We start from the raw sequence: 13963 nt of genomic DNA on the forward strand, positions 1-13963 counted from the left end.
AATGTGATTTGCTAATATTTTGTTGGTTTTTGCATCTAAGTTCATCAGAGATGTTGGCCTGTAGGGGGTTTGTTGTAGTGACTTTGGTTTGGGTAGGAAGATAATGCTGGCGTTGTAAGCTTTCCTTCTATTTTTTTTTTTTTTTAAAGATTTTGTTTACTTGAGAGAGAGAGTGACAGAGAGAGCATGAGAGGGGACAGGGTTAGAGGGAGAAGCAGACTCCCCACTGAGCAGAAAGCCCGATGGGAGACTCGATCCCAGGACTCCAGGATCATGACCTGAGCTGAAGGCAGTCGCCCAACCAACTGAACCACCCAGATGCCCCTCTTCTGGTTTTATAATAGATTAATACAGATGATTTGGAATAGGTATTTTTTTAATGTTTGGTAGAATTCACCTGTGTAGCCATTTGGTACTAGACTTTTGGTTTGTTGGGAGCTGATTACCAATTCCATTCTGTTACTAGTAATTGATCTGTTCAGATTTTCTGTTTCTTCCTGATTCAGTTTTAGAGGATATGGCTCAGTGGGTTAAGGCCTCTGCCTTCGGCTCGGGTCATGATCCCGGAGTCCTGGGATCGAGCCCCACATCGGGCTCTCTGCTCAGCAGAGAGCCTGCTTCCTCCTCTCTCTCTGCCTGCCTCTCTGCCTACTTGTGATCTCTGTCTGTCAAATAAATAAATAAACAAAATCTTTAAAAAAAAAAAAAAGATATATCCATTTCTTATAGGCTATCGAGTTTGTCAGCATATAATTTTTTGTAGTAGTCTCTTATAATCCCTTGTATTTCTGTAGTTGGTTGTTACTTCTCTTTCTTAAGGAGTTTGACTAAAGGTTTATAATTTTGTTTATCTTTTCAAAATACCTGCTCTTGGTTTCATTGATCTATTCTATTTTTTAGTCTCTGTTTTGTTTACTTCCGATCTGATCTTTATTATGTCCTTCCTTCTACTAAATTTGGGTTTTGTTCTTTTTCTAGTTCCTATAGTTGTAATGTTAGATTGTTTGAGATTTTCAGTTCTTACAGTAGGTCTGTATCATTGTTCATCTCCCTGCTTTTGCTGGGAAACAGCTTTTGCTGCTGCATATCAAAGATTCTGGCCCTTTGTGTTTTCATTTGTCTTCATATATTTTTTTCATTTCTTCTCAGATTTTTTTATTGACCCATTGATTGTTTAGTACCATATTGTTGGGCCTCTACATGTTTGTTTTTTCCATTTTCTTTTTGGTTACTGATTTCTAGTTTCATATCATCATGGTCAGATGCATGATATAATTCCAGTCTTAAATTTATTGCAACTTGTTTTGTGATCTCTCCTGGAGAATGTCTCATGTGCATTTGAAAACAATATGTATTTTGTTTTTGGATAGAATTTCTGAATGTATCTATACATACATATATTTCTGTATACATCTGGTATAAGGTACCATTCAAAAACATGGTTTCCTTCTTGATTTTCTGCCTGGATCATGTATCCATTAATGTAAGTAGGTTTCAAAGTCCCTTAGTATTATTGTATTACTGTCAGTTTCTCTCCTTGTATCATTAATATTTACTTTCTATATTTAGCTGCTCCAGTATTAGGTATAAATATTTACAATTGCTTTACCTTCTTGACGGATTAACCCCTTCATTATGTAATGCTCTCGTCTCTTGTTACAGTCTGTTTTAAAGACTGTTTTGTCTGATACAAGTATTGGTAGCCCAGCGTTTTTTTCACTCTCATTTGTAGGGAATATTTTTATCTGTCCTTACACATGCAGTCTGTATGTGTCTTTAGTTCTGAAGGGAGTCTCTTATAGGCAGCATTTAGAGGGCCCTGGTTTTTTTTAATCTGTTCTGCCTCCTATGTCTTTTGGTGGATCATTTAGGTCATTTACATTTAAAATAATTGTTGATAGCTCTGTAATTACGGCCATTTTGTTAAATTTCATCATTCTCTGTTCCTTTCTTCTGCTTTTGCTCTGTGATTCATGACTTTCTGTAATGTTATGCTTGGCTTTCTTCTTTTTTGTGTATCCATATGAAAGGTTTTATGCTACCATGAGGTTCATATATAACATCCTGAGTATATAGCAGTCTGTCTAGCTGACGGTTGCTGATGTTTGAATATGTTCCAGAAGAACTTTTTTACTCCCACTTATGTATTATGTGTTATCCCATTTTACATCTTTTAATTTCTAATCATCTTCCAACTATAGCCTTTCCCACTTCAAGAAGTCACTCTAACATTTCTTGTAAGAATTCCTTTATCTGGGAAATTCAGTATCCCTCCTTCAATTCTGAAGGATCACCTCACCAAGTAGTCTTGTTGATGGCAGGTTTGTTTGTTTGTTTTTCCCCTTTTAGCACCATGGAGCTGGCACCCCCCTTTCTTCTGACCTGCCATATTTTTGCTGAGAAGTCAGCTCAGAGACTTAAGGGGTTACCTTTCCATGACTTTGTGCTTCCCTTACTGCTTTTTAAAATTCTCTTTACCTGTTGTGTCTGTGGGCCTCATCCTGTTTGGGACTGTCTGTGCTTTCTGCACCTAAACTGTCTGTTTTTTTCCTTATGTGGAGGAACTTTTCAGCTGTTACTTCTTTGACTAACTTTTCTGCCTTTCTCTGTTCTCTTTCTGGTGCCCTGTAATGCAGATGTTTGCTTAAGGTTATCCAAGAGATCCTTTAACTTATCCTCCTTTAAAAACAATTTTTGGGGTGGGGGGGTGCGCCTGGGTGGCTCAGCGGGTTAAAGCCTCTGCTTTCAGCTTCAGTCATGAACCCAGGGTCCTGGGATCGAGCCCCACATCAGGCTCCCTGCCCAGCGGGGAGCCTGCTTCCTCCTTTCTCTCTGCCTGCTTCTCTGCCTACTTGGGATCTCTGTCAGATAAGTAAATAAAATCTTTAAAAAAAAAATTTTTTTTTAACCATTCAGCTTGTGTATTTTCCATCAACCGTGTATTCCTTCTCGTTATTTTGCATTTCTGCGCACATTTATTTACTATTGATTCCCTCGAGTGTATTCTTCATTTCAGATATTGTATTCTTCAGTTCTGATGTTTTAAAAATACATTTTCTATCTCATTATTGAAGTTCTGAGTTCCTCCACTCTTCTCTCCAAGCCAGTGAGCATCTGCGTGACCATTAAAATCTATCGGGGGTATTGCTTATCTGTTTTCGTTTTTTTCTGAGGTTTGTCTTGTTCCGTTGTTTGGAGCATTCTCCTCTGTCTGCTCGTTTTGCTTGACTTTCTGCATTTGTTTCTAAGAAGTAGGCAGAACGGCTCCTTCTCCTAAACTTGATGGAATAGTCTCCTGCATGGTTGTTCCCTGTGTAGACCGTGTATGTCTGGTCACTTTGGCCAGAGCTGTGGCCGGCATGGACTGGGGAATCCCAGAACACTCCATACTGGGGTTGCCCTGCTCGGATGGCTGGAGCGGAAATGGGCATGGGCTGGGGCAGTCCTGAGTTTTGGGGCTCTGACAGGTAGCACCTTGGCAGAATATTGAGTTCAAGCTCGGGGATCCCAGGGCTCTCCATGCTGAGGGAGTGTTGGCAGGACAGTTAAATCTGGAGTAGACACAAGCCAACATACCCCAGGCAGGACAATTGAAGATGAAGTACATGCAAGCCAGGGGTCCTAAGGCTCTAGCCACAAGGGGTGGTCCCAGGGCTCTCTATTCAGAGGATGCTCTGCAAGGATGGTTGAAGTTCAAGTAAGTATAAGCCAGGGTGTCCCAGGGTAGTCCGCCCAGGGGGCACCATGCAGGGTAGCTGGGCCTGAGTCGGGGTACACATCTCAGGGCATCCCACGGGGGCCTGGCAGGGCTGCTATCAAGCCAACATGGTAGGAGCCTGGAACATTCTGGTGTGCTTTGCACCCATGTTCTCTTGGTGGGATCGCTAAAGCTGTAGTGAGGACTGACCAGCAGGTCACAGTGTGCATGGTGCTGGGGCCACCTTGGTGGGAGGGCAGAGGAGGTGATATGGGCTAGGGGCCCAGGGCTCCCTGAGGCAGCAGGCCAGCTAGGGCACCCACAGCCTACTCCCATCAAGGCAGAGGGGTACATCAACCGTAGCATCTACCAGCCCCTCTGACCAGGAGAGAGTTCCAGCAGCTTCCTCCTCCGCCTTTTGGCAGGTTTGAAGACTGGTCCCTTACATTCTAGTTGCCCTTGCAACCCTCAACATTTTTTCTGTGCCCATGGACAGACGGATCTGCTCACAGTCCCTCAGTACTGTCCCTCTCTGCCACAGTTGGTAGCATTGGGGTGGGGCTCCCCCCATCCCCGTGTCTTCCTCTCTCTTGCCATTCTTTATGTGTTCTCTCCCTGTGTCGTCGTGCTGAGCCTATACAGTCAGCCCTCCGTTCTTCAAGAGGATTTGCTCTAACAGTAGGTGTGCATAGGGTGTCTCCTGGAGGAGGGGAGTTTAGGGCCTTCTAGTGTCGCCATATTGCCCCAGAACCAACCTTACTCTTCGGTCCTTTCCAGAGAAAGTGTGCCAAACCCAGATGCAGATGAACGGTAGTTGAGAAGACAGCTGTGAGTGTCACCAAGCTCCAGCTCTGCCACTTAGGGGCATTATTGGCATAGACGAGTCTGTTCAACTTTTCAGTTTCTTCTTAAGTAGAAAAGAATTCAGTAGAATCCTATGTAAGTCCCTAGCATGGGATCTGGCACAGAGAAGAGCACAAACCCGAAGTACCCCTTCTAAAGATGTGCATATGCAACATTATCCACATAGGATCTGCAGTGGGTACCAGTTCGAGGTTCCTGTACTTCTAAAACCTCCCTCTGAAAGGTGATTACTTCAAGAAGCGAATATTCCGTTCAGCTTCATAGCTTTCTTTGAAGATACAAACACCTCAAGGAGGGAGTTTTTCTCATCTTTTCATCCCACACGCATCTGGTACAGTCCCGGCTCCCAGGACGGGAGGGGTTACATCTTCTGTGAACTCAGTTTCCCTTCTCAAACATGTCTAGGTTCTAAAGGTTGCTGGATGGAAACAGAAACACTTGGGGATGCTGTAGGGTATTAGAAACAGTACTCTCCATCATTTGTTAGCGACGTGCTCCTGTCCCCTATCCAAGGACATTTTCCTTTGTGCTTTGCTCTTCCTTCAAAAACAACTACTTCCCTAGCCTAAACAGTCTTTTCCATATTTATGCTTTTTTATTGACCACTGGTCCACCGCTAAGTTATCAAAGCAGAGACTGTGTCCCTCACTCTTCCTGAGGAAACTTTAGAAGGAACTTTGTGGGTGGCCAGTTTGGTTTCCAGCAACAACGCGCCAGTCTTTAAACACAAGATCGACCTGTAGAAGATGGGCACAAAACATCTGGCTTACCTGTAACCACGTGTTTGCCTTACGCCTCTAGACTGTTCATTTATCTCAGAGTCCCGTGAGAACCAACAAATAGGAAATGACACGCCACATCGTACATGGCCCCCCACTCTAGGCCAGCAGGTTTTCATGATGGGCTTGTGTACAAGACAACAGGGGCTAAATACAGCACCACCTGCCCCACAGAGCAAAGCCACGGAGACTCAAGCTACTCAGTACCACACCCTGGGCTTGACTTCTCTATAGCACAAGACTTCTTCTCTGTGATAGATGTTTAGGGTTTTGTTTTTTGTTTTTTGTTTTTTCCTTTTTGCCACATCCTTCTAATCTCTTTCCCTCTCTGCTTCATCCAGTAAATTTCCCAGATTCCCCATTACTGTGAGCATTTTCCTTTCGCCAGATGTGCATGCATGGCAAAGGTCTGAAACTGTGAACATACGTGGGGGTTTTTGGTTTTTCTTTCTTTTTTTTTTTTTTTTTACTATTAATCTCCCCCAACATGCACATAACACACAGAGGCAACTTAGCCATGGAGAAAGAAAAAAAAGACAATTATTCACAAAGCAAACACAGCTGTCATTTCATACAAAGCCCTTGTAAGATGAGCTACAACTAAAAAAATTCTAGGCCGACTCTGCAGCAATGTTTTTATAACAAACATGTTTATAGTATTATGAATTTCACACTTCCACATTTCTGCACTTAGAAGGTCTTAATCATAATGAATGCCATTTCTGTATTTCTCTTCCGGAAGAGAAATTACCGTTTCCACATGGACGTGAATTGCAGAATTGTTCCTAGAGGCTGTGGAATTGTGTGCCTGCTAAGATGGCTAGAATGATTTCTTTGTAGTTTATGTTTATTCAAATCACATAATTTATGCTTAAAAACTAAACACACTGCAAGTGTTCTTCGCTGAACTTGGTTGGGTCTAACTCTGATATTCTTTAGGGTTTAAGTAAAAAGGGACCTTTTTCCCTCAAATTGAGTAAATACTAAAATCAAGTTCCTTTATGAAAATAAGAAGCTGCTCCAACCCCAACAACCTATTAGTCCTGGTTTTAAATATTATTACTGCTGTGAAATTAGTGAATTAATAGCACATCGAGAAAGATGAGACACTATCATGGTATTTGTATGGTATTTTCATTGTGATGCTGCCTTCTTAATTGCCAACAAGGATTTCAATTCTGGTCACTGCAGTCGAAAATTGAAACATCACCTTTGTTAACTGTGTCTTTATGGCTCTTTCCTCCTTCCTATTGGCAGAGGTAGATAGAAGCTTATGGGGATAATCCCCAACTTACAGTAAGGATGGCTTGATGTCTTCAAGTTGGCTGTCAAAAAATCATGATTCCTTTTCTTAGAAGTGATAGTCAAGCCCTCAGTTGAGTTTTCAAATATTTCTTTATCCTACACAATAGATAACAAGAATATTGATAGAAAAAAAAAATATTGATAGAAGCCATAGATCCCGTGAGTGTCTTGTCAGACAGAAGGAAGCAGAGGAGGAGAAGGTTATATAACATGACCGCCATCTTTCTTTGGACGGAACTCACCAGAAAAAAATGCCAATGTGCTTCTAGAGAGCCTCGAAGACTAAAACAGATGCTCAGTACTTGATAGAGGCAGTGTTTCGATGTCACTAATTAACATTCATTTCAGGATGACATCAGTACATTCATGAGAACCTGTTAAATAGGTTTTTAAAACAACTCTAATGACCTATAACTCACATAACCATGTAATTCACCCATTTAAAGCACACAGTTCAGTGCCTTTTGGTAAATTTTTAAATTATGGTAAAATACGTAACAAAGTTTGTCATTGTAACTGTTTTAAAAACAATGCAGTTCAGTGACATTAATGCAACCATCCCTCTTCCTGGGACTTTTGATCACCCCAAACAGAAATTCTCTAACCATTAAGCAGTAGCTCCTCATTTCTCCCGCCCCCACCTCTCAGTAACCTCTAAAGTGGTTTGTCTCTTTTGATTGGCCTATCCTAGGAGCCTCGTCTCAGTGCAGTCCTACATTTGTTCTCTTGTCTGGCCCCTTTTACTTAGCATCATGTTTTCAAGGTTCATGCATGTTGTGCCAACTTTTCTGTGGCTCACTACTATTCTGTTGTGTATCTCCAACCTCTTGTTTATCTGTTCCTCTGTTCTTTGTTGATGACCGCTTGGGTCGTTTCCACCTGTTAGCTGTTGCGAATACTACAGCAGTGAAACTCATTGTCCAGGTCACTTTTGGAGTCCCTGCTTTCACTTCCTTTGGATATATACCTAGGAATACAGTGGCTGGGTCATACAGTAATACTGTGTAGAGATTTGGGGGGAACTATTCACCTGTTTTCCGCAGCGGCTACACCATTGTACATTCTCACCCACAATGCATGAGGGTTTCAATTTTTCTGCATCCTTGCCCACACTGATTTTCTACCTTTTTCTGAGCTAGCCCCTCTGGTAGATAGGAAGTGGTATCGCATTGTGGTTTGGATTTGCATTTCCCAGTGACATGGGATGCTGAGCCTCTCTGGATGTGCTTATGGGCCTATTGTAGCCCTTTGCCTATTTTTTTAATCAGATCCCCTTGCTGTTGCTGAGTTGGAGGAGTTCTAGTTTCTGAATACTAACCTCATAGGAGATACAGGATTAGCCAGTATTCTACATATTCTGTAAGTTGTCTCTTCACTGTCGACAGTGATACACAATTTTGATGCACACAAGTTTTGTTTTGTGAAGTCCAGTTTAGCTGCCTGTGGTTTTGGTGTAAGACTTAATTGCAAAATTATTAACTAAGTTTTTAACGTATCCTCAATAGATCACAGTCAGTCGGTCAATAGATCACAGTCCTATTTCAAGGCATCTAGGACAGTGTTTGGCCTGGAAGAGAGCCTGAATAAAGCTAAGAAAATCTAAAGCCAGTCTTTCTCATCACAAGTACCACACATGGTACTTGAAGGCCACGTCAGTGTGGTGTGCTCGGCAACACCAGCGTCTAGAAGCTAGACAGAGGGATTGGCAGAGAACGGGCCAGAGAGGAACCATATGACACAGTACCATGCGGCTGTCCTCTTCACACCATCTTTAGTGACCCTGTAAACCCTTATTGAGCGAAGGCATTAACACATCAGCTGACGAACCTTCCCTCTCCCTTGGCCAACAGGACCACAGAGAGATGCCCAGGCAGCTCGAGAATTCATCCTGAAGATGTTCGTGGACCTGAACCCAGACAGTGATAAAATTATCTACTCCCACTTCACGTGCGCCACAGACACCGAGAACATCCGCTTTGTCTTTGCTGCCGTCAAGGACACCATCCTCCAGTTGAACCTGAAGGAGTACAACCTGGTCTAATTGTGCCTCCTCGACACCGCCCTTCCCTTCCCTGGTGGGCTATTGAAGCTGTACAAGAGGGACTGTATTTCTGTGGAAAACAATTTGCATAATACTAATTTATTGCCGTCCCGGACTCTGTGTGAACGTGTCCACAGAGTTTGTAGTAAATATTATGATTTTATTTAAACTATTCAGAGGAAACACAGGATGCTGAAGTACAGTCCCAGCACATTTCCTCTCTCTCTTTTTTTTAGGCAAAACCTTGTGACTCGATGTATTTTAAATCCTCGTCATGCACTCGCCCAGATAAGAGTTGTTTCTTTCTCTCTTTTTTTTTCTTTTCTATTGAGCAAAACAAAGCTGATTGCCCTTCTGCTAACCCATCCCCGCCGCCCCACCCCCACCCCGATTTTTCCCTGGTTACAATGGCCTTTACCTTAGTCCCATTCTGGTCAAGTTTTTCTCCCAAATGATACAGTCAGGACAGCATCATTTGATTTAAGCCATTGACATCAGCTTAATTTCAATGTTCGTAGTTTTGCTGAAGGATTCTAAATATGAATACTGTGGTTTTCACTGTATGGCCCTGGATACACATACAGAGTTGTTTTATATAAATATATTGTCTTGCCTCACTTTGGGCTAGGATGACGGATGCCCATCTTACGGTTAAGTGTCATTTCTTTTGGATTTCTACCTTCAGCCATAGCTTGGTCGCTCAGAGAGAGATACACAAGTCAGTAAGGCAAGAACAGAGACACACAGTTTTTGTTTTTTTAAATGCCATGTGCCATGGTCCTTCTACCCACCCTTTTTTTTTTTTAACCCTCTCTTTAAATTGCAGATGCCAAAAAATATGTATATGCCAACAGACACTACATTACCCCAAAGGCTGCTACCCAGAATCTTTTTCTTAGGTTGTTCTTGGTTTCTCCCCCTCTTGGTTCAGGTTTTTCCTCCCTTTATTCCCCCTTAGTGTTTGGGCCAGAATTTATTATGGGTGTGTGTTGCCAAAGCTGGCTTTTTATAAAAGGAAAATGTAAAAGATAAAAGCCAAGATCTTAAAATGGAAGAGAGTAAGACTGAGTCCTAAAGTAACTGGCTGAGAACAACCCCGAAACACCAAACAATCGGTAACTGTACATTTGTTCGGCATGGTCCATTCTTTTCTTTGCTGCGAGATCACATTGTTCAGTGTCCATTCCATGTTGCGTGTCCAGATCGGCAGTGTAACACAGTGTCTTTGTGATAGATCACGAAACCTGCTATCTCGTCACTTAAAGCCAGTGTTACTCTTTATGTTCTTAAAGGTCAAGTAGGTCTGCCAAGAACATTGGTGGAGTATTCTGACGCCTCTGATTTGCAAAACCTTTACTTCCTGCTGGTTTATCACCTTTGGGATCTTTCTAAACTGGTCACTGGTTAAGTTGAACCTAAGGAAGACTTGTGGACTCCAGAGTAGCTTGTCAGTGTTCTATAGAACATGTATTTATGTAACTGAACCTACTAGAAGAGATATTGGGAGTTCTCTACGTGCAATTTATCAACAAATGCAAAGAAAAAAAAAAAAACAAAACACAGCACATGTATTGGTGAGCTTGAGTTGAAATAGGGTTTAAGGAAATAAATCGGGATTGTTTTAAACCTGCTAGGGAGTAGGAATTAGGCCACGACACTGGTCTTACTTTAAGTATCATACTGTTTGGCCCAAGTCTAAACTTCCCTATCAGTCACTCTTTGGGAGACAACAAAGGGAAGAGAAAAAATGCATGGCTTATGAGAGGTGTCCAAGGAGTTCCTAAGTCGTGGTGGAATGTTCTCCTTCTTTACTCCCCCAGCCACAAACAACACAGGTTACCTTTTCACTTTGCTCAGAAAGCACCTGTAATTTAATTAAGAACCCGATGCCTGTAGGTATAGTGCAATTCTGAATGCTCTCATCATTGTACATACATCTCTTGATATTGCAGCGTCCATACTGGCTTTGTAATCATTAATTTTTTGGCAGATTGAATGTGCTGTATTGATATGTATCTATGTAATTGTATGTCTTATAGCTAATTCACATTTTGAATAATGTTATTTTATTTACTTTTTTAAGAGAGGAGAATGTAAATTTGTCAGTTTATTTCTGACTAGGGATATTTTCTTTTTCCATTTAGAAAAGAAAAAAAAAATCTTACTATCGTACAGAGCGGTACTAGCATCGTGCTGTATAAAATCATTTGCACATTCCTGAGTAGAGGTATACTGGTAAGACCCAAAGGTAATTTCATAGCAAAATACATAAAATCAGTCGGAGCTTTTATACAAACATGGAAACCAACTTTGTAGAACTTTTGCCATTTGACCTAGGATTGGAATATGAGCTTTTATACAATTCATATTCTTATTTGGCAAATGCACAGTTTAGTATTACCTCTCTGATGGCCTTTATTAGAAAGGCAGTTTTAGAAGCTATTGTGATCCACTAAGGAAATGTTTTAACAGCTAGAGACCACTGCTTGCCCAAAAGGGCAATCTTAAATTTGGTGCAGCAAAAAAAAGAAAAAAAAACAAAAAAAAAAAAAAAAAAACACGAAAAAAAAAAGAAAAAAAAAGAAAAAGAAAAAAAGGGAAAAAACGAATAAAGAAAAAAAAACAAAAAAAAGAAAAGAAAAAAAGTCAACAATAACATTTGAAGGCCTACAGTGTGTATAGAGAAAACCTCATCACAAGATCATAAGTGTTACAGTTTTAGGGAATCAAGATATTCTATTTACTAGAGCTATAGTAGATGTAGTTGATTAAACATGATCTCAAAGCTCGAAGAAGATGAGCAAACAGGGAAAGATTGTTCTATTTGTCTTTATGAAATTGGGATAGAATTGCTATGCAGAACTGAGGTTTGTGGCTTCACTGTTTGCTGTAGGGTGCATGACAGGATCCCTTTCTATTGAGAAAGGAAGAAATTGATCACCCTAGCTGCAGTGACGCATGGAAACCTAATTGTATCCACACTAGTCCATCGAAGCTAAAGGATTTTCTTTTCTGTTTCTTTGGGGTTTTACTGAAGGGGCCAGGGGCGGGAAGGGGTTCTTCTCAGTTTTGTATAAAAACAAAAGTTTACTCATGCTTTCTATTATATTGTGATTGCAAGCGTTAGAAGCGTGTGCCACTGGACTCCTCGCCTTCATGCTCCAGGTCATGGAGGCCCGTGGCAAGTGTTTGGTGACTTGGGCATGTCTTATTCAAAAAGAAAAACACAAACACAAAAACCTTTCTTCAGCATACCAAGGCAAGCAGCCATTTCATGACTCACTCAACACATTGCAGTGTACCAGTTTACAGATAATTTTCCCTCTTTCGCGTGACATGGCAGTTCTAAACCCACAGAGAATTCCTCACTTGTAAATTGGAGGTTTGTACTATGCCTTACAGAGCTTAAATTCAGAAGTTTGTGCCTCATATCTGAAACAAAGGGAAATAACACACCTATTCAAAAGTCAATAAATCCCCTCGACGTTTTTTTTTTGTTTTTGTTTTGTTTTGTTTTTAAAGACATTTTCATATAAAGAGCTCTGTTGAATGTCATAAATACTGGGAAAAAAAATCTTAGGAACCTGCATATGTTGTTTACTAGCATATGACACCTACAAAAGGTATTCGAAGAACACCTGAAACTTGTATTTTTTGTGTGTGTGTGGATTAACTAGCAAGCCTACTATTAAAAAAAAAAAAAAGGTAATTCAGCTAAAGGACAATTTACTTTTTGTACTTTAGACTATCTTGACTGTCAAGGTGTATGAACTGTAATTTTAAAATTTATACTGCCACATGATTGTAAATTTTAGTTGTCTTAAGTTAGGCATTGGTAAAAAGCTATTTATGCTGGATTTGGGTCAAATGACTTATTTGCAAAAAATAATAATAATAATGGGAAGAAAGGGCTGTATAATGAGATACTGCAAGACTCAGATAGTGGTTGGAAATAACCTTCAAAATTACCCTCAATTTCCCTTTGTTTTCAGTTTCTCAAAAAAAAAAAAAAGAATGAAATGAAATATAGAAGAATGTTAACCCGTATCAAAATAAAGTGTACCCAAGTATTGTAATGTATATTGCTGCTCTTCTTAAAATTAAATAAGGGTGTAAAACCACTTAATTGGTAATTGACAACATCTCAGTTGATACAAACAAGGTGTGCTTGGTATACATTACTATTTTCTTCCAAAGATCTCTCTTTGGTTAGAAACACACAAAAATTAAGACTTGTAGTATTGTATGTTTATCTATCTCCACATATTTCCAGCATATGTAGCGTTAATAGGTCTGTCCTGGTAACGATGTGTTTGGCATTTCATTTTGGTTCCATCGAATTAGGAAAAGAAAGGACTTAGTTGTGTATGATTAATTAAGAGATTTTTGGAGCCAGACACCTGCTGTTTAGTAGATACCTAGTACAGAGTCTAAACTTGTCATTTGTTTTTCCTCACAAGAGTAACCACCCATTCATTGCTGTCTTCCCAACTTCCAGTGACCTTTTTTTAAAGATATATAAATACATCCCAAATATTTCATGGGATACTCTTCTTTTTATTATTTAAATTCAATTAGCCAACATATAGTACATCGTTAGTTTCAGATGTAGCATTCAGTAATTCATCAGTTGCGTATAACACCCAGTGCTCATCACATCGGTAATACCCTTGCCTCTAGAATCATCTGTTCAAAGTATGCATATACACCTAGCACATAGTAGGTGCTCAAATATTAATTTCCTTCTTACCTCCCTATCGATCATGTATCTTCCATTTTCCCATATGATTCCAACCCAATAGTAAAGGACCTTTCCATGTTATGAAAACATCTATTGGGCTAAATTGGACCTTACTTGGATAAAGCAGTTCTGACTTTCATAGATGCTTTGGTAGATAGGAAAAAAACAAATAAATACAAAAACAGGGAGGAAAATATTCTTTCTAGGATATTTTCAAGTCTAGGAAGAAAGATGGCAAATTGCCGTGTAACGTTCAGGTTACGTGGACTGAAACACGTGTTTTTGGTAGATTTATTTTCCTCAAAGAACTCTAAATACAACTTCTTGCTGGATTCCTCACCTGTCATCATGTTGGAAACCCTCACTAGACCTATGTATTTAGGGAGTTTTGTCAGAAAACATTTTTAACTTGCAGTATTTAAAAGAATCATATTTACTGTTCTTAAAATGTCATTCAAATGCATGTATTGTCTATTGTTTGGGGATGGGAACTAGTTTTGCAAAAAACACCTAATGTTGTATAATAATGCCCCAAT

General features: G+C 40.2%; 1 protein-coding gene across 1 annotated transcript in view; it reads left to right on the plus strand.

Annotated features, from left to right (window-relative positions):
* Positions 1 to 12766, plus strand: part of GNAQ (G protein subunit alpha q) — a 304893-nt gene extending 292127 nt beyond the window's left edge. Inside the window, exon 7 of the mRNA XM_032306308.1 lies at positions 8496 to 12766. Within this exon, the coding sequence (XP_032162199.1) occupies positions 8496 to 8686 (191 nt within the window). The 3' untranslated portion in view covers positions 8687 to 12766. The remainder of the gene's footprint in view (positions 1 to 8495) is intronic.
* Positions 12767 to 13963: the final 1197 nt, after the last annotated feature.

This window comes from Mustela erminea, chromosome 12, assembly GCF_009829155.1.
Source record: "Mustela erminea isolate mMusErm1 chromosome 12, mMusErm1.Pri, whole genome shotgun sequence".
NCBI lineage: Eukaryota > Metazoa > Chordata > Mammalia > Carnivora > Mustelidae > Mustela > Mustela erminea.